Source organism: Eucyclogobius newberryi, unplaced genomic scaffold, assembly GCF_026437365.1.
Source record: "Eucyclogobius newberryi isolate DKJ021-1_F unplaced genomic scaffold, fEucNew1.0.hap1 SCAF_17, whole genome shotgun sequence".
NCBI lineage: Eukaryota > Metazoa > Chordata > Actinopteri > Gobiiformes > Gobiidae > Eucyclogobius > Eucyclogobius newberryi.
In genome coordinates, this window is record NW_027315801.1 from 18,506,464 (window position 1) to 18,532,215 (window position 25,752).

General features: G+C 45.8%; 1 protein-coding gene across 1 annotated transcript in view; it reads right to left on the reverse strand.

Annotated features, from left to right (window-relative positions):
* LOC140363018 (solute carrier family 2, facilitated glucose transporter member 1-like) overlaps window positions 1–25,728 on the reverse strand; it is a 25,917-nt gene extending 189 nt beyond the window's left edge. Inside the window, exons 1-10 of the mRNA XM_072449327.1 lie at window positions 25,643–25,728; window positions 24,354–24,446; window positions 22,422–22,582; window positions 22,093–22,333; window positions 21,247–21,409; window positions 19,972–20,159; window positions 15,816–15,920; window positions 3,625–3,726; window positions 2,679–2,882; window positions 1–41 (exon numbers count right to left, since the gene is read on the reverse strand). The exon at window positions 1–41 is cut by the window's left edge and continues 189 nt beyond it. Coding sequence (XP_072305428.1) covers window positions 1–41; window positions 2,679–2,882; window positions 3,625–3,726; window positions 15,816–15,920; window positions 19,972–20,159; window positions 21,247–21,409; window positions 22,093–22,333; window positions 22,422–22,582; window positions 24,354–24,446; window positions 25,643–25,660 — 1,316 coding nt within the window. The 5' untranslated portion in view covers window positions 25,661–25,728. The remainder of the gene's footprint in view (window positions 42–2,678; window positions 2,883–3,624; window positions 3,727–15,815; window positions 15,921–19,971; window positions 20,160–21,246; window positions 21,410–22,092; window positions 22,334–22,421; window positions 22,583–24,353; window positions 24,447–25,642) is intronic.
* Between the last annotated feature and the right edge of the window lie 24 nt (window positions 25,729–25,752).

Sequence of the window (25,752 nt, forward strand, 5' to 3'; positions counted from 1 at the left end):
AGCACGGTGAAGATGATGAAGACGTACGGCCCACACAGTTGCTGAAATGTCACGTCAACCACATTAAACCTATGAATAATATATTACTTTACACTAATACAAATCTACTTCTGATCTGCTCTCAAACACACTTCTATTGGTCAGCCTCCTTCATGATTTGAGGTTTGAGTTTGTTAAGGTGGACTTAACTAATCACAGTGAAGTGAAAACATGGCCAACAAAAACATCATGTCAACTGGACACAGGTTTTCATCCAAGTAGCTTCTTCAGTTCATCTGTCAGGGATGTACATTAGAATACATCTGAATTAGTATCTGCATAAAACCAGTGGTGGGCCTTCTCTGCTGGCCTGAACATAATCAGAATATAATCTAAAAATACATTATTTTCCCACAAATATGTATTAAATGATTCCCCAGAGTAAGGGTTGTACTACCTCTTGGTTGCACTGCTTGTTGAGAGGTTGAGCTTTGGAGGGCTGGTCTTTATGTTAGATCTTTGATCCAATCATATTTAGCCATAGCCGTGTTGCCAGGGGTCTAAAATCTGCCCTCTGACCTTCATCTGCCCTCTGACCTTCAGACTCAACAGTGCTGGTGCTTGAATCTTAAAGTGAATGCAAATGAAAAATATGTCAACCAATCAGCTTTTGAGTTGGCTCTTGTACGCCTTCTAGCAGGTGTGGCACGAGAAAAATAGGGAAATATTGAACTTAGTTGAACTGTACTGTATTGTACTCTTCCCCTTGCCTGACCCGCCAGCCCCACCCACATTCATTTCGAATGCGTCTCGGTCTGGACTCGGAGTCGTCAATAGCCAATGAGATCATCTGTATTCCATCTACCGACCAATTTACCAATCCCAGGCGGAGGTTTTAACGCGTCACACTGAGATACGGAAGTAGCTCTTCACCCCCGTTCCAAAACATTCAAGATGGCGGACCCGGCTCGTGACCGAGTGTTTACTTCTGCTCTCGCTTCGGTTTGAACAATCAGGGAAGTTCGCTCTACTTGCCGTGATGAAAGTGCGTTAGGTGCGGTTATACGAAGGGTGTCATCGCGATTCAGGAGACATTTTATGCGTTCGGGGACGGATAACGCGGAACACGCCTTGTTGACATGGGCTACGTAATATCCGGTTAAGCACGTCGCATTTTTGCGTCACTTCTGGGTTTATGTGATTGGTTCTGTCTCTGCTCTAGAAATTGAAACGCAGCGGTCGAGCCCCAGACCCACACACAGTTTTGATAAGTAGTTTGCCAAAACGTGTTGGGAATGGCTGGTCAGGCAACTCTTCCCCTGCAATCCTCTGAATAGAAATGTCAATTTCAAGGTGACGCAACGCCTGGTCTAACTGCATTTCTGTCTAAATGTATAGTGTCTAGAGCCATGGCATCATAATGATGGTACTAAGAGGTGAGTTCATTCGGGTGGGACTGTGTAGGACCTCACCGTAGGACCTCACCGAAAGACCTCACTGTAAGACCTCACTGTAAGACCTCACTGTAGGACCTCACTGAAGGCCCTCACTGTAAGACCTCACTGTAGGACCTCACTGAAGGCCCTCACTGTAGGACCTCACTGTAAGACCTCACTGTAGGACCTCACTGAAGGCCCTCACTGTAAGACCTCACTGAAGGACCTCACTGAAGGCCCTCACTGTAAGACCTCACTGTAAGACCTCACTGTAGGACCTCACTGAAGGCCCTCACTGTAGGACCTCACTGTAGGACCTCACTGAAGGCCCTCACTGTAGGACCTCACTGAAGGCCCTCACTGTAAGACCTCACTGTAGGACCTCACTGTAGGACCTCACTGAAGGCCCTCACTGTAGGACCTCACTGAAGGCCCTCACTGTAAGACCTCACTGTAGGACCTCACTGAAGGCCCTCACTGTAGGACCTCACTGTAGGACCTCACTGAAGGCCCTCACTGTAGGACCTCACTGTAGGACCTCACTGAAGGCCCTCACTGTAGGACCTCACTGTAGGACCTCACTGAAGGCCCTCACTGTAGGACCTCACTGAAGGCCCTCACTGTAAGACCTCACTGTAGGACCTCACTGAAGGCCCTCACTGTAGGACCTCACTGTAGGACCTCACTGAAGGCCCTCACTGTAAGACCTCACTGTAGGGCCTCACTGAAGGCCCTCACTGTAGGACCTCACTGTAGGACCTCACTGAAGGCCCTCACTGTAGGACCTCACTGAAGGCCCTCACTGTAGGACCTCACTGAAGGCCCTCACTGTAGGACCTCACTGTAGGACCTCACTGAAGGCCCTCACTGTAGGACCTCACTGAAGGCCCTCACTGTAAGACCTCACTGTAGGACCTCACTGAAGGCCCTCACTGTAAGACCTCACTGTAGGACCTCACTGAAGGCCCTCACTGTAAGACCTCACTGTAGGACCTCACTGAAGGCCCTCACTGTAGGACCTCACTGTAGGACCTCACTGAAGGCCCTCACTGTAAGACCTCACTGTAGGACCTCACTGTAGGGCCTCACTGAAGGCCCTCACTGTAGGACCTCACTGAAGGCCCACGGCACGCATGTTTTTCTCGTTCTTTAAATGTTTACATTTTTAAGGAAGTACGCTAATACAAATCTGTGTGTATTATCATCGTTGAGGACTAAATTGGAATCTGCGTTAGAAAAGTGGATTAAATGAGTAAATTTTACCTCTATGTACTGGAAGCACATGCCCACTAGGAAGTTAGCAGACCAGTTGGAAAAGCCAGCAACTGCAATGGCAGAGGGCCGGGGGCCCTGGCTGAAGAGCTCGGCAACAATGAACCAGGGGATGGGTCCAGGGCCAATTTCAAAAAAGGCAACGAAGCTGAATATGGCTGCAATGCTGATATAAGACATCCACCTGAGCTGGTCCTGAGAAAACACACAACACAGTCGTGTTAGCAGGGAGAATTCACCATGAATGACCCCATGAGCAAACAAAGAAATCCTTAATTTCTAATTCTTCTATGACGACTGACGAGCTTTATGAAATCTAACTTTGTAAATGACAGACAAGGGCAAGTGCCTTAAACTCGTTTTACTAAAACACAGTTAAGATGTATTTACATTTTTGCAAAAAAAATGACATCACACTATTACTGTTACCCAGCAACCATGTTAACAATGGGCCCAAACACGTCTAATCTCACATAAAGTATTTATTGACAAATTCAAATAAGAACAATTCATGTTTAAAGGCTTTGGAGTGTAGTGTGATCATGAATATGTTTTTAGAACTCTGCTTTACGTCTGTCATTTTACAAAGATGTTTACACTATTCTTCATACATTTCATTGGTGAAAACTGTCATTTATATTTTTATCCCACTAAATAAAGTCAAAACTTGTCATATGAATTTAAAGTTAATGTGACATAAACATTTCAATTATCTTTACTTATCTTTGCTACTAAAATGGTCACAATTCTTAGTGTTTTAGTTCTCTAATGATATCATGACCTGAATGATCAAAATGATAAACAATAATGATGATAATAATGTTGAGAATAATGTTGCCATCTCTACCTATCACATCCTATTGTCAGTGTGGGCTCTATACTCCTGCCTTAGTCATTTGATTCTAATGATTGGCGAGAATGGGAGGCGTGTTCCTACCGTCAGCGCCATGGCAACAGTGAGGAAGACTGCGGACACTGCCATGCCCATCAGGCCGATGAGGTGCAGAGGTCGCCTGCCCACCCGCTCCACCACGAACACCTGTGCGCAGGGAGGTCAGGGGTCAATGGGAGTTCTCTTTCATTGCATTCGTTCGATGTCTCACTATGGGATACGCCCCCTCGCGCGTATTCACAGAAGCACAATACCAATACGCCAGCCCTGAGAGGCTGGCATTTGCAGCGTCATGACGTCAGCACCCCCTATAAATGCCACGAACATGACGCTGCCCGTCATTCAAAAACCTCTTCTCGCTTCACTGGCCAAGTTACCGCATATTGTGTCTTAGACCCGCTAGCTGAACTGCTCACAGGTAAGAGCTAACACCTCTGCTGCCGAGCGTTAGGGGTTTTGACACGACCTCCTGTCTCCACACAGGACGGACATTTTGCGCTGACTATTCAGTTCCTGTTCTTACCACTCCAGGTAACAACTGTAGCGTCCAGTCGAATTGAGAAGGCCAGAACTGATGGTTAAATGTCTTTTAATGATCCTTTCTGTGTCATTCAACCAACGTAAGAGCTTGTTCCCCTGTCGACTGTAGCTAGATCCTTGAGTTTGTCCGTGTTTTGTCCGTGTTTTGTCCGTTTTTGTCCGTTTTCCGTTGTTCAATTTACTTTTCGTCTTTTCCAGTGTGTCAAGTAGACTTCCGTTTTACCATCACTTCCGGTTACACAGGAAGTTACCAAAATAAAGCAAAACCTTACCATAAAACATAAATGTGTCATTGACCTTTACACTCCCATCAAATTATTTTCTGTTAATGAATATGAAATAAAACACAAATCATTTCTTAAAGTTACTTAACCGTAAAACAACTATATGAACATGTAATAATTACAACATCTCAGTGCATTTTAGCTTTTATAACATTTACTTTCCACAACCTTCTAATAGCAGAACTAACTTATGAACTGGGCATTCCACTAGACATTTTATGCAAACGTTCACCCTTTTTGTTAAGATTTCTGTCTGCAAAGGCTATTTTAACCTTTCTCACAAGTCCATCTGTATCTGTTACAGTATCCAAAACTCTTCAAAGTCTCCATTGTGATCGTGGTTGAGTTTCATCTTTGTCCAGCACTATGTCACCTGTTTGAATATTTCGTTTAGGATGTGCCATCGTTGTCGGACCATAATGTTTTGAAGATACTCTTTCTTCCATCGGCTCCAAAATTGTTCCGCTAAGTACTGTACTTGGCGCCATCGTTTTGGTGCATACAGGTCCTCTCTAACAAATTATCCTGGAGGAGGCAACGCTGTTGTGGTTTTCATTGTGACGAGGTGATTTGGAGTTAGTGGTTCCAAACTGTTTGGATCATTGAGATTGTCCGTTGTCAGTGGTCTGTTTACTATTGCAGCTGCTTCGTACAAGAAAGTTCTGAGTGACGAATCTGTGAGTCGTCCCATTGAGAGAGCAAGTGTGGCATTGAGAACGTTTCTCACAGTCCGTATTTGCCGTTCCCATACTCCACCTGCGTGACAAGCATGAGGGGTGTTAAGAACAAAATCACACTGTTTTTCAATTAGAAAGTTTGTCAGTTTATCAGTGTCTATCTCGCTTAGTGCTGAACACAGTTCATTTTTGGCACCCACAAAATTAGTACCTTGATCACATTTGATTTGTCTATCAGAGCCTCTCAGAGCAATGAAGCATCTTAGTCCATTAATGAAAGCGTCCGTAGATAGGTCTTCTAACATTTCTACATGTACAGCTCGTGAATAGAAACATGTGAAAAGGAGGCCATACCTTTTGTGTTCTTTTCTTGCTTGTTTGGTCAGGAATGGGCCAAAAACGTCCATACCACAGTATGTGAAAGGTGGACAATGTTCCACTCTTTCTGTGGGAAGATCCCTCATTTTTTGTCCTTCCACAGGTCTCCGTAGTCTCCGACAAAACACACACTGGCGAATGTAGGATGATACCGTTTGACTTAGTTTGGGGATCCAGTAGCCACTGGACCGTATTTCGTTCATAGTGAAGCCTTTTCCCTGATGATTCGCTCTTTCGTGACAGTGAGCAATTATCAGTTTTGTGATATCATGTTTTCTTGGAATGACCATCGGATGTTTGAATGAGTTTGGAAGTGATGAGTTTCGCAGCCTTCCTCCCACCTTGAGCATATCGTCTTTATCCAAGAAAAGATCCAAGTTGTGCATTTTATTGTTTTTTGATAATGCTTTTCCTTTGCCTAGTGACTTTATTTCAGTGGAATATTCTTGTCTTTGTAGGTCTTTGATGATGAATATTTCTGCATTTTGTCTTTCGGTTACAGTGCTCCGTGATTTTGATTTGTCTTTGAGCAGATATCGTTTGAGACGCGCTACTGCACTGACTGCGCGAGACCAGGATGAGAACTTGGTGAGACGGTCACTAAGACTTCTGTGTTCTGTAGTTTGTGTATTTAGTGACTGCACTTTTCTCACCTCTGGGTCTCCTATTGGGAGCTCAATTGTCTCTTTTGAAGGAAAATGTATCTCCTTTTCCCACAAGAACTGAGGCCCTGTAAGCCAATTGGATGACAGTAGTTCATTTACTGTTGTTCCTCTTGATGCCATGTCAGCAGGGTTTTCAATTGTAGGTACATAAAACCATTGTCATGGGGTGGTATTGTTGCGGATCCTTTGCACTCTGTTAGCGACAAACGTGTGGAAGCATCTTGCTTCATTATTTATGTATCCCAGAGTAACCTTTGAGTCCGTCCAAAAGAACTCCTCCACGTTATCATAGAGTAGCTCCTCCTTTAGCATGTTGCTTACTGTGACTGATACTGTAGCTGCAGTCAATTCTAGCCTTGGAATTGTGGTGACCTTTTGTTGGAGAGACGCGTGCTTTGCCCATAATAAAGCTACAGTGGACATCTTTGTTTTTATTTATCAGTCTTAAGTAAGTGCATTGTCCATATCCTGTTGTGCTTGCATCGGAAAAGTGGATGCAATTCCTTTTTTGCTACATTTCCAAATATTGCAGGAACATAACATCTGTTTATTTGCAACCTTTTCAGATTGTTCAAATCCCTTTTCCAACTCTCCCACCGTGGCTTGAGACATTCAGGTAACGGCTCGTCCCAGTCCATTCCTTGACGACACATTTCTTGGACGATTTTTTTGCCATTGAGCACGTAAGGAGCAACAAATCCCAAGGGGTCGTATATTGCTGCGACTGTGGACAAGATTCCACGCCTGGTTGGTGGTTGGCCTTTTTCTGCGATGTTAAACGTGAAACAATCTTTTTCTATGTTCCAATAAATGCCAAGTGCTCTTTCTGTTTGTGTCTCGGTGACCGTTAAGTCCTTTGTTTTTGTGTCTACTGCATGTTCCGAAGCAGGGATGCTGTCAAGAACAACACTGTTGTTGGACACAAACTTGTGTAACCTTAGTCCACCTTTTGCACAAAGTTCACGCGCTTCTTTTGCTAGTTGTACAGCGTTCTTCACCGTCTCCACACTTGTGACTCCATCAACATAGTCTCTGGCAATGAACTGTGAGCCTACAGGGTACTCATGGTTGTTCTCTTTAGCCGTATGTTTGAGTCCATAGTTCGCACAACCAGGTGACGAAACTGCACCAAAGAGGTGTATTGTCATCCTGTATGCTTGGGGGGGTTTACTCATGTCACCGTCTTTCCACCATAGAGACTGTAAGTAGTTGCGATCGTTTGTGTTGACTTTGAACTGGTGGAACATCTTTTCTATGTCACACATTAAAGAGGAAGAGGAAAAACATGTCCGAAATGCCCTCTCAGCCTGTGGTTACCCCGCTTGGGCCCTCAACAGAGTGAAGAGAACCAAAAAGCAGGACAAAAGGGAAACTGAACAGAGAAGGAAGGGTGTTTCTATCCCTTATGTGTCTGGCCTGTCGGAAAAACTGCAGAGAATTTTTAGACAACACGAAGTCCCTGTTTATTTTAAACCAGGAAACACTTTAAGACAAAAACTGGTTCACCCTAAGGACAAGTTGCCGACTCAAAAACAGAGCAATGTAGTTTATTCGATCCAATGCAGTGAAGAAAGCTGTAAAGAACGTTACATAGGTGAGACGAAACAGCCTCTACACAAGAGGCTTTATCAGCACAGAAGAAATACAAGTTCAGGACCTCAGAGCGCCGTGCATATGCATCTTGAAGCCTCTAATCACTCGTTTGAAGACGGTGAGGTGAAGGTTTTAAGCAGGGAGAAAAGATGGTTTGAAAGAGGAGTCAAGGAAGCTATTTTTGTTAAAAAAGAAAGACCTTCTTTAAACAGAAATGGAGGGCTAAGGTTTAATCTTCCTGTTATTTATAATGGGTTACTGAACCCCTGGAAAGGTAGAGGACCAGGACAAGGACATCTGGATGCTAATCAGGTACTCAGGGTGGTTGAGCCAGGGTCTCACAAAGACAAAGAGGATTCTAATAGCCCATTAAGATTCTGAATAGGCTAGCTCGGTAGATACAAGGGGGGAGTTTCTGTTGAAACAAACAACTCTTTCTACTTCAGGAAGGCTCCGCCCAATGGGCAGGTCTTACCACAGAACAGTATTAATATCGGAGTTCTCGATCTAAATTCTTTTATTGACAATGACTCTTGGATGAGAGTTGAAACGTCTATTTTTTCAAACTGAGTCCAGATGACTACAACTGAAGCTTTTTCTACTATGTCACACATTAGAGCAACTTGATGTTGTCGAAAACGTACAAGTACACCAGTTAAGTTGTTAATCATGTCAGGGCCGGTAAGTAAATGTTCGTTAAGACAGGTACCTTTGTGCTTAGCTGAGCAATCAAACACCACGCGCAGCCTTTCTGGTTTCTTTGGATGATATATGCCGTGGTGCGGTATGTATCATGTCTCACCTTCTGGGCCATTATCATCTGTCTCTTCTGCATCACCTCTTTTGATGATGTCATTCATGTATGTGACGTAGTCCTTTCTGTATTTTTCATCACGCATAAGTTTCCTTTTGAGCTGATTGAGTCTGCTTTCAACAAGTTTTCTGTTATCTTGCAATTGCGGCCTTTTCTTGAAGGGTAATGGCATCTTGTAATGTCCATCCTCAGTTTGTATTATGCCTTGTTCAAGTTTCTCGAGGAACGTGAGATCCTCCTGTGACACAGCTTTCTCGTTTCTTTCACCATCTTTGAAGTCCTTTTCTAAAGCACGTATTGCGTCTGCAGGAGTGGAAGGAGGGATTTCCTTGACAGTTATTCTGTGACAGACACTGTTCATTGTGCATGTTTCGTTGCAAGGCACTGAATTACCAACTATGCTCCATCCTAAATCGGTGTGAATAGCATATGGCTCATTGTCTTTGCCAAGGAGTACTTGTCTGGGTGCTAAAGCTCTGGGACAAGTGTAACCAATGAGAAGACTTACTTCACAATTGAGGAGTGGCGGAACATGATCCGCAATGGGTAACAGATGACTCCACAATTTGGCTGTTTCACATGTTGGTATGTGTTCTCTGTTTGCAGGTATGTAGTCCTTTGTGTAAGCAGTGGGGAGCCTTATCGCTGTTGCTGAATTGTAACCTCTCACCAGAAGATCACACACTTTTCCGCTGATACAACTGCATTTTTACCCATACTGGAACTATCATTGAGGTGCTGACAGCGTGTTCTGCTCTAGCAACGTTTAGTGACATGGCTGTTGCAGCTTCCAGTGTGTTACCTTGAATTGCGTTGTCTGTACTCACGTGACCTTGTGTGCTTCTTCGCTGGCGGTAGCTGTAGTTTTCATCATGAAGACATGTTGGGTGTCTCTTAGAGCAAGTCTCACAAGTGAGGTGGCGTCTGCAGTCCTTAGCGTTGTGCCCTTGTTTTAAACAACCATAACAAAGTTTGTTGTCCTTTGTATATTTCTTTCTGTTTTCTAGGGTCATTTTCAGAAAGTCTTGGCACTTAATAAGTGGATGTGTCTCTTGGCACAACATGCATGAAGCGCCACTGTGCATTTTAGATTTTGCCTGATTGTCGCCATGTTCAGTTGCGTTTGTGTTAAATACACCTGCTTTGTTCCTTTTGATTTCCTTTGTATTCCTTTTTATCATCATTTGTTTCAGTGGACCGTAGCGCATGAATGGAGGTAACTGGATTACATGCAACTTCGGCCTCAAGTGAGAGGAAGGAAGCAAAATCACTATAGCTGGGAAACTCACCACCGTTCATAAGTGTCTTTGTCACATGTCTGTTCCATCTCGCATTTATCCAGTCTGGTAGTTTATGCAACAATTTCTGATTTTCTTCGCAGTCGTTGAGTATTTGCAACCCCTTTACATGCGGCATAGCAAGCGTACATGCATTTACAAAGTCTGCAAAGTTCCTTAGTCCATCTGCATCTTTAGATTGTATTTTTGGCCAGTTAGACAACTTCTCTCTAAATGCTCTTTGTATCACAAATGGCTGGCCATACCTTTTGGTTTAGTTTCTCCCAGGCGTCTTTATATGCTTCTTCATCATTTCTAAAGAAAGTCCCTTCAAGACATTTGCGAGCTGGGCCAGTCACATATCTTTTTAGATAACAGTTTATCCGCTGCTGAGATGCCATTTTGTTCAATGAGTGATATAAAGGTGGATTTCCATTCAATAAACTTTATAGGCTCACCACTAAACATTGTTGGCTCTGGTGTGGGGAGTCTGTTCATTCTTATACTGTCTTGTAGGGCCTGTGCAAGCTGGCTAACACTAGGGGGAGCTGTTGGCGCAGGTATGGTATGAGGCGATACAGTTTGTTTGGGTGTGTGCTCTGGGCTCACCTGTTCACTTTTAACTGACTGCGCATCATCCAGTTGAGACAATTCTCTGTTATAGGCTTCCAACCTGGCACAAGCTGCCTCCACGTCCTTCTCAGCTCTCAAACGTTCCAACTTTGATGTTTGAATTGCCATTTGTTTATTATGCTCTTCTTCTAGAGCCTTTATCTTTTCCCTTTGTCTTTGCTCCTCTTGTACAATCTTATACTCCGCTTCCTTTGCTGCGAGTTCGGCCGCTGCGTCTGCTTGTCTTGATGTTAGGAGTGAAGCTGAGGAGTGTTGACTGTGGTTTGATGCTGCGGTTGAGCCATATATGGACTGGGCGTAATCGTACTCTAACAGTCCACGTAAACGTTTTCTTTCACACTCTGCATCAAAATCTTCATCTACTCCACTTATTCTTTCCAGAATTATTCTTACAACGTCATGTGTCACTGCTTCACATGCATCAGTTTTTCTCCTTATGTCTGAAGGTGCCATGGAACTTCTCATGCCACTGTACAGTTTTAACAGATCGTCTCTCTTTTGTTCTAGTATGTCTGCAAGATCAGCCATTTCCTTTTCTGAAATCTCTGACTTTAGTTTTTCTCGTGTTTCACGCACCTGCATTTTCCACTGTTCGTATAGAGTCAAAAGTCTTTTTTCCTTTTTGCTTGTTTCTTCTTTCTGATAAGTTACCATTTTTTCAGTTGGTACTTTGACTCTTTCAGAATGTCGTGATATTGCTGATGTGCTTTGGACTTCGTCTTGCAGCTCCCTCAATGTTTTCTGTTTACTTGAGATTGCATCTTTAATGTCTTGTCTATTCTCACTTTCACTTTGAAGCGAGTCCTTTAAGTCATTTATTTCTTCTTGTAAATTCGTTACTGTCTTCTGGATTTTCAGCTTCGTAATCCTCCATTTTGGATTTATTCTTCTTTCACCTTTTTAGCTTTGTACTTCCTGACCAGCTTCTGCCATCTGCTGGACGTTGTGGGTGTTGCCTTGAAACTGTGAGCCCTCGTGGTGCAGCAAAATGGCGGCGGTCAAGCTCTTACTGTATCATCAAATCAAATCAATTTATTTTTGTAAGGCCCAAAACAACAGTTGCCTCTGAGGGCCACAGGGAGAAATGAATCAACTGTCTGTGGTGGCGAGGGAGTCGGACAATGTCTGTGGTGGCGAGGGAGTCAGACAATGTCTGTGGTGGCGAGGGATGATGTCCCAGGGTCCTCTGTCCTTAGACTCTCCTTCTCGGCCAGGAAAAACTACAAAAAAAACCTCTTTGGGAAAAAAGCGTAGAAACCTGGAGGAGTTCCAGTGAAGGAGAGATCCAACTCTCACAGACGGACACGAGGGAGACTGGAGCTGGACCCACTCTTCAGGCAGATGAGGGACCGACTGAGGCGAACTGGACCCACTCTTCAGGCAGATGAGGGACCGACTGAGGCGAACTGGACCCACTCTTCAGGCAGATGAGGGACCGACTGAGGCGAACTGGACCCACTCTTCAGGCAGATGAGGGACCGACAGAGTCCAGTCGAATTGAGAAGGCCAGAACTGCTGGTTAAATGTCTTTTAATGATCCTTTCCGTGTCATTCAACAAACGTAAGAGCTTGTTCCCCTGTCGACTGTAGCTAGATCCTTGAGTTTGTCAGTGTTTTGTCCGTTTTTGTCCGTTTTCCGTTGTTCAATTTACTTTTCGTCTTTTCCAGTGTGTCAAGTAGACTTCTGTTTTACCATCACTTCCGGTTACACAGGAAGTTACCAAAATAAAGCAAAACCTTACCATAAAACATAACTGTGTCAAATTGACCTTTACAACAACCATGACAGCTGCAAAGCTAACGGTCTCTCCCACCACGGAGATGGACCTGGACGGCGCAAGGCTCTGCACCTGCGGGAATAAAATGTTGAGCAAAGACACACACCAGGTCTGCTTGACGTGCCTCGGGCTGGAACATGCCTGCGTTGCACTTGACAATCCCAGCTCGTGCCCGCACTGCTCCCGGTACACGGTGAAAAGTCTCCGCCACAGACTAGCACGCCACGCTAGCCTGTCGGAGAAGGACCCGGTCATGACTGAACCCGCTACCGCAGCACACCAGCTCGGAGCCGCGGTTCAATCTGACTTGGCACTGCTGGACCGGAGCCGGAGCTGGGGCTCTGCGTTGGAACTTTATGCCCCGCTCGAAGACGAGCCACTTCTTCTCCACTAGGAGGAGGATGATGGCTCTTTCGGGGACGGGTGTTTGGTCTCAGAGGATGATGAGGACTCTCCCTCCTTCGTTCCCTCTGCCCAAGGCTCTTCGCTCACGGCCCAGGTCAGAGAGGATAGAGGGGCTGCACAGCCGCCGCTAAGTTCTGACATCCACGACGTGTGTAAACGCCCCGCGGAGAAACTGGAAATCACCTGGCCGCCTGTCGCCACGGAGGCACCCCGCTCTCGTTACGAGGGGAAGAAATTACCCCAAGCAAAGCGAGCAGCGCGGCAACTTCTCTCGGTCTTCCGGGAGCTCCTCGAGGAGGTGTCAGTCTCGATACAGATGGTACCATCGGATCAGAAGGGAAGCAGCTTCTATTCCAGGTATTTTCTTGTCCCAAAAAAGAGGGGAGCGGGCTCCGCCCTATTCTGGATCTGAGAGCATTGAATTCATATCGCAGAAGATACAAGTTCAGAATGCTCACGCACTCAGGTCTGATTCGCTTGATCCGTCCGGGCAACTGGTTTACGCCATCGATCTGAAAGATGCGTATTTTCATATCCCAATAAATCCGCCTCACAGAAAATACCTAAGGTTTCTATTCCAAGGCGTGGCATACGAGTATACGGTGCTCCCTTTCGGCCTCTCTCTGAGCCCTAGAGTTTTCGTAAAATGTCCGGAGGCGGCACCTGATGAGGGAGCAGGGCATCCGCCTGGCCACGTATCTGGACGACTGGCTCCTGCTGGCACGGTCACAGCAGGAGGCTGTCACTCACACACGGATTGTACTCTCTTACCTGCAGGACCTAGGGTTTGTGGTAAACACAACCAAGAGTGTCTTACAGCCCAGTTAAAGCATCGCTTTTCTGGGTCTGACCCTGGACTCTGTCAGTTACATGGCCCGCCTCTCCCCGGAGAGGGTGTGCACGTTCACAGACACTTTGAACCGTTTCACTCCGGGGAAACGGGTTCTATACTGTCTTTGCCTCAGACTCTTGGGTCTGATGGCATCTGTGATACTTGTGGTAAAGCTGGGCAAGATTTACATGCAGAGTTTCCAGCTTTGGGTGCGCGCACTCCAGCTGGATTCCCGTACGTCACCGGAGGCGCACGGTAACGATTACTCACCGGTGCGCGCTCGCGTTACGAGGACGAGCCTTTTAACCGAGGGGGTGAGCCTGGGCACTGTAACAACCAGGAAGGTGGTTACTACTGACGCCTGCCTCTCAGGCTGGGGCGGGGTGTTCGAGGGCAGACCCGTGAACGGCGTTTGGAGCCCTCGCCTCCGTCACGCGCACATAAACTACCTGGAGCTCATGGCGGTGTTTCTTTCACTGAAACGATTCCTCTCGTTCCTCAGGGGGCACAATGTGCTGGTGAGGACGGACAACACGTCCACAGTAGCTCACATAAATCGGCAGGGGGGACTACGTTCCCATCGCCTGCTCGCACTCTCTCGCAAACTTCTGTTATGGAGCAGTGTGCATCTTCTCTCTTTGAGAGCGACACATGTACCTGGCGTACAGAATGTGGCCGCAGATCTACTCTCCCGGGGAAATCCCTTATACGAGAGTGGCATCTGAACACCTGCGTAGTGAACCAGATTTGGATCAGGTTTGGTCACGCAGCAGTGGATCTGTTTGCGTCAGCAGAGAACTCTCACTGTCCTGTTTTTCTCCCTGCACGATCACCGTGTGCCACTGGGGGTGGACGCGCTCTCCCACGAGTGGCCCTGAGTGCCGCTCTATGCTTTTCCTCCACTCGCCTTGATTCCCTCCACCCTTCACAGGGTGAGGGAACACCGCCTGACGCTGATATTGTTCGCCCCGCACTGGCCATCCATGCCGTGGCTGACGGAGGTGAAACAGCTGCTGCAGGGGCGCCCTTGGGCCCTTCCCCTGCGCAGGGACCTCCTGGCACAAGCGAAAGGGCAAACATTTCATCCTCACCCCGAGCGGCGCTGAAGGATTGGCCCCTGAGTGGTTAAATCTAACACCGGCTGGCTTGCCTAAGAATGTGGTTAATACCATTCAGAGCGCCAGGGCTGCATCCACGAGGTCTCTCTATGACCACAAGTGGAGAGTTTTTGAGGAATGGTGCCTCAAGGCGGGAGTGATCCCTTTTAATTGTCCGCTGAATGTCATCCTGTCATTCTTGCAGGACCTTATTGATTAAAAGAGGGCGTTCTCCACTATCAAGGTTTATCTGGCCGCGCATGCCATGTTGACTTTGAGGGAAAGACTGTGGGCCAGCATTTGCTGGTTTGTCGATTCATGAAGGGTGCCAGGAGATTGTTGCCTGTGTCCAAACCCATGTCACCATTATGGGATCTGGCGGTTGTGCTGCAAGCTCTCGCTGCTCATCCTTTTGAACCATTGGAGGACATTGACTTGAAGTTGTTGTCACTCAAAACCGTTCTACTCGTGAACGGCGAAACGTGTCAGTGATATTCACGCTCTGTCAGTGCATCCCGCTTGTATGCGGTTCAGTCCTGATAGTCTCAGGGTGACCTTGCGGCCTAATCTAGCCTTTGTCCCAAAGGTGGTTGGTGTATGTACCCAGGTGGATGTGGATGCTTTTCAGCCCCCACCCCACACTACTGCTGAGCAGCAGCGATTGCATAAGTTATGTCCGGTCTGGGCTCTGATCATCTATGTTGAAAGGACTAGATCAGTTTGACAGGTGGATCAGCGGTTTGTGTCCGGGGCTAAACCCCACAAGGGTAAACTTGTTTCTAAACAGAGGCTTTGTTACGGTAAGCTTGTCTGGCAATATGGGAGTCTCCATATCCCATAGTGAGACATCGAACGAATGCTATGAAAGAGAACTTTAGGTTACTTTCGTAACCCCGGTTCTCTGAGTAGCATGAGTGAGATGTCTCACCAGACAGCCTTTCATGCTGATGGGGGAAGTGAGAAAAGGTTTGCTTATTGAATGACGGGCAGCGTCATGTACGTGGCATTTATAGGGGATGCTGACGTCATGACGCTGCAAATGCCAGCCTCTCAGGGCTGGCGTATTGGTATTGTGCTTCTGTGAATATGCGCGAGGGGGCGTATCCCATAGGGAGACATCTTACTCATGCTACTCAGAGAACCGGGGTTACGAAAGTAACTTAAAGTGTTTGCATCAGTTTCTGCTACTTTAGTTCCAGTCCACATTTGAGGTGCGTTTTTAGATCATTTTTGGATCTCCATTAGTGTGCATGTATTACTTACAGAGATGACGGTGAAAGCGGTGTTGACCACTCCTGCCCCGATGGTGGCGTAGACAGGCTGAGAGACCCCTGCCCTCTCAAAAATCCCAGTGGAGTAGTAGAACACCTGCCCACAAAAAAAAAACAGAACAAATCAAATAAACAGAACAAGAACAAAGAGTGAAGAGACAAAAGGAAATAAAATAATGGCATCTCAGTTCAGCACATCTCCCCCAAAGTGTCGAGCCCCCTGTCCCAATGTCTTTCAAATGTGTCCATAACCAAGTTCAAATCAAAAGTAATTTTTTCCATTCTATAAATGTCCAAAGTCACTTCAGTCTAGTCGGCTTCGTCCCCCTCATCCTTTCTTTTTTGTGATAGACTTTTCGCTGCACCCAAAAGTACTTTCCACAGGTATCATTGATCGTCTCCATCGTTGGAGCCCGATATGCGAGATATATGCTTTTAAAATCAAATGGAATATCGGTGTCAAAGACAGTGCCTGGTTGATCTGATCTGAGCTCAGTAACAGGACAGTATAGTGTGAGTGTGAGTGTGAGTGTGAGTGTGAGTGTGAGTGTGAGTGTGAGTGTGAGTGTGAGTGTGAGTGTGAGTGTGAGAGACTCTCTTCTTTCCCATTTTTCAAAAAATGATTGTTCAGATAATTCATTTAAACAATTTGGATGTTATTCCCTTATATTTATACGTCTTAATAAAAACATTTCAGTCAGAATGTATGTATATACATACATCAGAACAAAGCGACCCTCTCTTATTTACTCTTAATATCATCAGTAGAGTGACCGCTCAGATTGTTAATAGATTTGTATAATTGAGGTATTATTCTCTTTGAAAGTTCAGATTTATAAGCTTTAATAAATATTTCAGTCAAAGAGCTATGACGACCAAAAGCTATCATGGTCATCATTCTTTTAATTTATTGGTTATAATAACTCCTTATTTATAAATACCTATAAGTCCTGTTTCTCAAAGCCAAAGGATTAATTCAACTCATCAATGCTTTTCAGATGATTCTCCTTTACAATCTGGTAAAAGACCTTTATAACTTTATAACTTTTATAGTCGTCCAGACTTAAAATTTTGCGTGTAAGATCATTCATTTCCCCTCCTATCTTTTTAATTTCTTGTAGCAAGTTCTCTGTGTTTTGCGTCTTCCTTAAGATCACCTCTGCCTCTCCTGGTGTTCTGAACACGTAGGTATTTTTAACCTTCAAAAGAGTCGTAGGGAAAGAGACCCCATGTCTTAGTTTTCTCATCCTGAGCTCCTCACAGATGTAGCTGAACCTTTGCCATTGTTGACGAACCTTGTACGGAATATCAGGACCAAAGAAGACCCGCTTGCCTTTGTACTTTGTACCTTTAACCTTATCCTTGCAACCTTCAGGTCACGTTCCTTCACCCGACCGTTAAGAAACCTTATTCTCAGGCCTTGTGGTTTATCAGCTGCTGGTCTTGGTTGCCCAGGTGATGTGCTCTTTCAATTGTGATGGGCAGGGCCGGCCCAAGCCTTCAGGGGGCCCTAAGCGAAAAAAAAATTTGGGGGCCCCTCACCACGTCATCAGAATCAGTTTTATTGCCATTGTCAGTAAACAATTCACATATGGGAACTTTCTTCAACGCAAACAAAGCGCACCAAAACTCCAGGGCATCCGTTTGCCAGTTAGTTTATTCTCAGCACCTCAACAGCTCAAATATTGCTAACTTAAATCCCACAATGCAACTTGGTATTCCGCTGACATCACCTCTACTCCCTGTACAAATAACACACATCCCAGATATGTTTTTGGGCGTATTTGTGGGCGTTAAGGGTCGACAGCCACATTAGCACATTAGCAGTTTAAATTAATGAACAGGGGGGGGTCTGGGGGCCCTCCCCCAGAGATTTTCAGACCTTTTTCGTATATTCTGTTGCATTTTAATGTGGTCCAGCCGGCTAAAGTAAGAGTAAAATGTTGAGGTTGTAATGCTATAAAATGATGATGTGATGAAACTGTGCCAGGAGAAAATGACTAAAGCCAGTTATTAATACATTAGTGTACTTAATTACTCAATACAATATTGACTATGAAAATAATTATGATCAAATTGATTAATTTTAACTGAAAATGTAAAAGTAAGTTATCCTTACTAATTTATCTTTTACAGCTCCCAACTGTTCCTTCTTGCCAAAGTGACAAAACAAGTTATATTAAATTAAACAAATGGCATAAGCATTGCTTGATTAACAATTGACACTGATAAAACAAACATGTTATTCCCAGAGAATGAACAGAACGAGAAGTGAAGGTCCAAACCTCGCTATTGTGAAGAGACTGTGTTTCTGCAACTTTGCCACATTTATATAAAAATATATAGTATTATTCTTTAACAGACGTAATTATAATATGTCTGGTTATTTTTCACTATCAGTTTATTATAATTTATAACAAATAGTCTAATGATGCTTTTTAAATAAATTTAAATGTTTTATTGCTCTATTAAAAGTGAATTACAATATAAATGTTTGTTCTGATCAGAACATCACACACTCCTGCATGAAACAATGCTGCGATGTGATTGGCTGATGGACCTTACACGCATAAACCTTTACGTTCCTCTTATTGCACTTTAAGAAGTAAAACAGACATCACGAGTCACGATTAATCTCACACATGGTGATGTGAGAGAGAGGAACGCAAACTCAAACCGCTCATCTCTGACTGAGGCTGCACAGGGGCCCGGGACAGGGGCCCGGGACAGGGGCCGCACACTGTTCACTCCAAAGTCTCACGTCAGAGGTTCTGGACGAGACGGCGCTCGTCCAGACCGGATCTCCGCCTCTTAGTGACCCGGGCCATAGACGCCCCTCACCGGACTCACCTGCAGCTCACACTCCCGGGCTGGTGTAAATGTTAAGCTTATTATCTTTCATTCAGACACATATTGTGCGCGGGGCAGAGCTCTCGTCGCCTCCAGCCTGAGCGAACTAACGTGACAGAATCGTGTTGTTTCAAACAGCAGCATTAACCGTCTCTTTGTAAGAGAAGTTCAATACCTGGAGAGTGTTGTTGAGTTTGCAGTTTCTTTACATCGTCAAGAAGTTTCTTCTTTCGTTTTTCGGCATCGGGGGGATATATTCCTCTGGACATGAGGACCACGCAGGGACCACGTTCTGTTGTGTTTATGTTTTGCTCTCGTTCTGCTCGCGCCCAATCAGCGCAGGTTTGGTGTTTCGGTTGCCAGATTGTCATTACAAATAAATGCAGTTTGTGTGTTATGTTACCGCTGTGTGCGCTGCCGCGCCAGCAGCGCTACTACACTAGTGGCGCAAGCTGCGCTTGCACTTCGCATAAAACGGGTTGCCAGATTGGGGGCCCTATTAACGCCTCGGGGCCCTACGCGGTTGCTTAGTTCGCTTATAGGCTGGGCCGGCCCTGGTGATGGGAGGACTTCAACTCCTGAGCCATCAAGGAGCTCAGGAATAATCTTCTCCAAAGAGCTTTCTTTATTCTTTCCTTGTTCTCCTGCTTTTACGCCCACAAGCCTTGGATTAGGATGACGTGATCTGGATTCCAAATCCAGGTTCTTATTTTTCACATTATGATTCCAGCATCGTCACTCTGGCCCACAGCGCCTCCATCTTGGCCCTTACTGTCTGCAGATTGTCCGTATTATCTGAAACACGCTTCTCGAGTTCCTCCACACATGTTCCAGTTAGCCCCGCTGCCTCCAGCTCAGGGGCTACCGCAGCAGATACTGCAGCAGATATGGCCCGAGCAATGGCCACTATCATTTCCGCTCTGAGAGACACCATATCACGCATGTCTTATTTTGGACATCATGAGCAACAACTGATGACTTAGTCATGTTAGCCTCGTCAGCTTCGTTAGCTTGTGCTGTTTTCCAATGGGACCGTGGGCCGTTGGCTTTGTTTGCTTTGGTCCCGTAGTGTTACCAGCCCCGTTTCTTCCTTGTTTACTCATCTGTTGTTCTTCCTCTTTAGGATTAGGGGGGTCAAACAATGATTCTAAAGCCGAGTTTTGCAGCGGCAGTGGGATGTGCGTCAGCTCAAAGCGCCGCCATAACCCGGATGTCTAATGTAATTATTTTGAATGTGTATTACTTTCAACATCTGTATAATGTTCACTCAGTATTGTGCTGTTGTGTGGTGGACTCACAGCGTTGATCCCAGACAGTTGCTGCGATAGCTGCAGCAGAACAGCCACAATCAGAGGCTGTCGGTAGTGGGCCGAGCGCACCAGCTCCAGGATGGACACGCTGGTCTCCCTCTGCATCCTCTGGCTCTCTTCCCTCATCTCCTGCAGGTCCTCGCCCACCTCCTCAGTGCCGCGCAGCTTCACTAGAACTGGACACATGGGTTATGTACACCTGCGATCTGAGGGACTCAGCGCTAAGCAGTCTTTCTGACACTAAACTGTACAGGCTGATTTAATAGCAGGGTCTACTCTTCCTAGTCTAAACTAAAGGTGCATTACGTAACTTTTCTGATGGAGGGTCCGTCACCTGCTTGTCTCTATAAAGATGTTGCTTTTCCTAGAATGTTTGACTATATGACTTGTATCACCATAGAGATAAGCAGGTAAGGCCACCAGTCCAAGTTACAAGCCAGATCTGTGGAGATGTGTCCACACTCACAGTAAGAATGCAGAAATCAAAAACATTTTTATTGAATTCATTGGATAAGGTTTAATGCCATTCCGTGGAACATTCGAGGCAAAGAAAAGGAAAAGTTTGAAAGTGCACGTTTAATTAGCTTTGTGAGTGTGTCCTCCAGACCCCCACCCCTCCTAAATCTCCCCCTTTAGACATCCAGACCCCACCCCTCCTCACTCTCCCCCTTTAAACCTCCAGACCCCCACCCTTCCTCACTCTCCCCCTTTAGTCCACCAGACCCCCACCCCTCCTAAATCTCCCCCTTTAGACCTCCAGACCCCACCCCTCCTCACTCTCCCCCTTTAGTCCTCCAGACCCCACCCCTCCTCACTCTCCCCCTTTAGTCCTCCAGACCCCCATCCCTCCTCACTCTCCACCTTTAGACCTCCAGACCCCCACCCCTCCTTACTCTCCCCTTTAGTCCTCCAGACCCCCACCCCTCCTCACTCTCCCCCTTTAGTCCTCCAGACCCCAACCCCTCCTCACTCTCCCCCTTTAGACCTCCAGACCCGCACCCCTCCTCACTCTTCCCCTTTAGACCTCCAGACCCCACCCCTTCTCACTCGCCCCCTTTAGACCTCCAGACCCCACCCCTCCTTTCCCTCATTCTCCCCTTTTAGTCCTCCAGACCTGCCCCTCCTCTCTCTCATTCTCCCCTTTTAGTCTTTGAGACACACCCATCCTCCCCTCTTTCCCCTTTAGTCCTTCAGACCCCACCCCTCCTCACCCTAACTCTCCCCCCATTAGTCCTCTAGTGTGTGCCAGTGTGGGGGTCATACCTTCGTGGGCCTCGCTCTCCTGGCTGCAGTTGATAAACAGGTAGCGGGGGCTCTCGGGGCAGAAGGGCAGCACGGAACACTGCAGCAGCGCAGGCAGCACGGTGAAGGACAGGAGCAGGGGCCAGAGCGACGAGCTGCCCAGGAGCCACTCTATTCCCAAGATCTGCAAAAATCACAGATATAAGTGAACTATGTTCCCAGTGAGGACAAGGGACATCACAATATCCAAATTCAGCCTTACAGTTATTGTGAGAAGAAACTTCAAAGGCAATTCATGATTATTGGCACCTTAACCTCAACAGTGAAATCGTTGAAACGGTGAGTGTGGACACGGATGGTGAGTTTGGACAAATAATGACTCACTTCATCAGCTTAACTGCCGAATGATCAGATATTTACTGGCTCAATGTAATCTCATTAATGAGGTAGATTTACCGCTCTAATTGGATGGCCTCGGGATACTATTTTAAGGCTGGTCCTTTAGTTCACAAACTCACACTTCTGGGTGAGGGTTGTAGTAGAACCTGAAAACAGTTAATTTTCTACAACTTGTTCCCTTTTGGGGTCACGGGGGACTGGAGCCTTTCCCAGTGACTTTGGGCCTTAGGCAGGGTACACCTTGGACAGGGACCAGCTCGTCACAAGGTTAAGGCAAAGACATACAAACAAGCCAATTTACAGTTTACTTGTTAGAACACTAGTTCTCATTAGAGGCATTTCTGTCCATGGGAACTCAGGTTCAGGACGTCAGTTAAGCCTTCTTTGATTGCTTGGCCCTATGTCCAATATTTTGAGAAAGTGCTTATCCAGTTTTGTTTATGTATGTGGAGAGTGTGAGGCCGGTACCTGGGCAAGCAGGATGCCGAGGACCACACCCAGCTGGTGCAATGTCCCCAGGGCTCCGCGTAGAGAGGTTGGAGAGATCTCCTCCACATACATGGGTACAAAGCCGGTACACAGCCCACAGAACACACCCACAATGAAGCGCCCCACTATCAGCATCTCAAATGATCCTGCCAGCTGTGAGAAACCCATCAGCATTGCAGATAGCATGGCCAGGATGTTGGCTCCTAGCATGGAATTCTTTCTGCACACAAACATACACGTAAGGGGCACACATGCCAGGGGTCTCCTTACTCACATGGGGCCAATGGAACCTATGGGGAGGTGCCTACCGGCCGAAACGGTTGGCAAAGAGTCCGACTGAGAAAGAGCCAAGCATGCCACCCACAGGAAAGATAGCCACAGACAGCGACCACAGAGCGGTCAGGGTGGGCTGTGAGATGGGCTCTGAGAAGCGCCAGCTCCATGTCTCATTGTAGAAGTTTTCAAGGATCTGAAATACACAAAGCAAAATTACTCTACAGTATCAAAAGTCTTAACAAACCAAAATTGTAGCTATCACTATCCCTTTAGTGATGAGGACCAACCAGTCTAATGTTACTAATACTCTGTCTATGATCATGTTTTTAAAGTATTATTGAAAAATATAGATTACAACCTATTATTATAAATATAATTTTGTAAGTCATATAAATATTGCTTCATTAATAAATGTATATTGCTAAATTATGGACATATTTGCTTGTAAAGCAACAAGCTGTTGGACGTGAAAGTAAGTATGGGTCAGTCAGAACAGCCTTCCTCTTCTACTTGACCTGGCCTGGTTGCGTCTTCATTACTCATCAAGAATCTGGTATTGTAATCATGGAAACTCATTGCTGTTAACGTGTTTTTCTTGGAGTAGCTCAGTGGCAGAGTGCTTGTGTTCTGATCTGAAGGTTGGCGGTTTGAATCCCTCTCTCGACATAAACTCTCTTGATAGAGCGGTCAGATCCCCCCAGTGTGATCTGCTGTCCTTGGCCAAGACACTTAACCCACCTCGTCCCCGGTGTCTGCATACACTGGTGTGTATCTCACGACCCTAAACTATAGACCCGGATGCTCCTCATCTGCCTGGAGTAACTCTCTCTACACTAGATGAACTGCTCCTCATCTGCCTGGAGGAACTCTCTACACTAGATGAACTGCTCCTCATCTGCCTGGATGCCACAGTCCATCTGCAAATGGAAGCTCGTCAGTCCTGGACTCTAAATCCAAGGTTTCTAGTTTTCCCCCCAGTTTTTTGTTGTTGTAGTTTTAATACAATTTAATTGGATTGAACTAAAATCTAAAAAATAGTGGGCCATTTTCACCAGCCCTACTTGGCCCTACTCCAGCCCTACTTGGCCCTACTCTTACTCTACTTGGTTCTGGTTTGGAGCGTTTCCGCCAGTCCTGCTTAACTGGGACCAGATACTGTTTAGTACCTGTTTGGCCCAGGTTCTAGTGGTTGTAGTTGACACTGGCCCTTTCCATCACTGGTGCCAGTGCCAGTTCGGAGCTGGTTGCCGTTTCGTAACTGGTTCTGCTGTTTTCCACCAAAAAAAACTGCTTCTGATTGAGCACCAATTAAGAACTGGGCCAGAAATGAGGACCTGTTCCTATGAAATATTAATCATAAAGTTACAAATTATAGCCAGAATTTATTCCGTTAAATATTTCGTTTCAAATATTATAATCAGTTTTGGCTGAAATCGCTGGGAATCACTTTGGTGAATAAAAAAACAAAATAAATTCTAATCATTAGCTAGTAAACAAATGATAATTGTTAGTTATTAAACAGTGCGGTGCCATGGCAACACACACTAGGCCTTGTTTGGTTGAAAACAAGCACAGAACCAGCCTGGAACCAGCTCTGAAACAGTCCAGAACCAGGGTTAGGGTTAGTAGTTATCTCTTGGTACTCTTGGTAATCATCTCTACTAGACCCTGGTCTTGTAGAGATGGTCTTGTATCCATGGAAACTGTCCACAAAAACAATATCCATGGAAACTCCATGGATTCCACCAGCACTCTGCTCCAATCAATGCTAATTAGAATAGATTAAAAGAGTAATGGAAACACAACCAGGCCAAGTAGGGCTGGTGGGAATGTGCCAATTATAACTTTGAAATACACTTCCAAAGACAAATATCATCCGGCAGAAATAATAACTCCAGGCCTAGTATTTGTCTCAAAGTGAAGGCAGTCAGTGTGAAAATGATGAGTATGACAGCAGGACGGACTTTCTGTGGTGCATTGATGACTCCGGTGTTGTATCCAAACTGCAGTGAGCCCATCACCGCCGCTCCCACGGACAGCAGCAGAGCAGGGGTCACCTGTGGGGAACACATCACGCAGGTCTTCAACAGCTAAAACAGGGCTGTGGAACCCTCCAAAAGGTGTGTAGATGTGAAACAAGTGCGTCAGAAGGTATCAGATGTGAAACAAAGTGTGTGTGAGGGTGTAGAGTGTGGGGAAAAGTGTGTGCGAGGGTGTAGAGCGTGGGGGAAAGTGTGTGCGAGGGTGTAGAGCGTGGGGAAAAGTGTGTGCGAGGGTGTAGAGCGTGGGGAAAAGTGTGTGCGAGGGTGTAGAGCGTGGGGAAAAGTGTGTGCGAGGGTGTAGAGCGTGGGGAAAAGTGTGTGCGAGGGTGTAGAGCGTGGGGAAAAGTGTGTGCGAGGGTGTAGAGCGTGGGGAAAAGTGTGTGCGAGGGTATAGAGCGTGGGGAAAAGTGTGTGCGAGGGTGTAGAGCGTGGGGAAAAGTGTGTGCGAGGGTGTAGCGCGTGGGGAAAAGTGTGTGCGAGGGTGTAGAGCGTGGGGAAAAGTGTGTGCGAGGGTGTAGAGTGTGGGGAAAGGGGAAGGGCACTGCCTCACAGGACCTGGACAGAAGGTCTAAGGTTCAATTCCAACGCCAAAGGAGAGGCCTTTCTGTTTAAACCTTGTAGAGCTCTGGACACTGTACCAAAGTCAACCACTATGAATAATTATGAAATGCGTAATCAATGTATTTCACATTATATTCTGCATTAAGCTACATCACTATTGTTAAAAAACCAAATACCTTTTAACAAAAACAGTATTTCTTTGTTAAACGACTAATTGCTCAAACTTAATATGAAATAGGCTCATTTGAATCATCAAAACATTGAATAAGTACACTGTATTGCATAAACTACTTTTCTTTCTTTAAACAATCAATACAATTGTAGCTCAGTCGCAAAATAAGTTTAGTAAAATACATAAAAGGCAACAGGTAACATAGGCCAATTGTGCTGACCTAACAAACATCTCCTGCCTGACAAATATAAGAACAGAGCAATTTCTACATTTAATTAAAATATCATAAGATATAATAGGCCGATAAATAATTCCAATGGTTCACTTCCTTTAGCAAGTCACGTCACCCACCTAAGATGTTCACTAGGAACATGGAGCGTGCGTGAGTGAGTGTCATCCTCTCCTGATACAAAGACTAGACAGTCTGGTGACCTCAGGTTGTAGGTAGTATGAGGGATCTCAGTGCATGAGTGAGTACCTGTTCAAGGCCCTCCATGGCTCAGGTGTGGGGTCTATGCTGGTCCCTCTGAAGTGGGCTTCATTCAGCACAAAGGGCTGGAGTGCAGTATGAACACTTCATTCATCTGC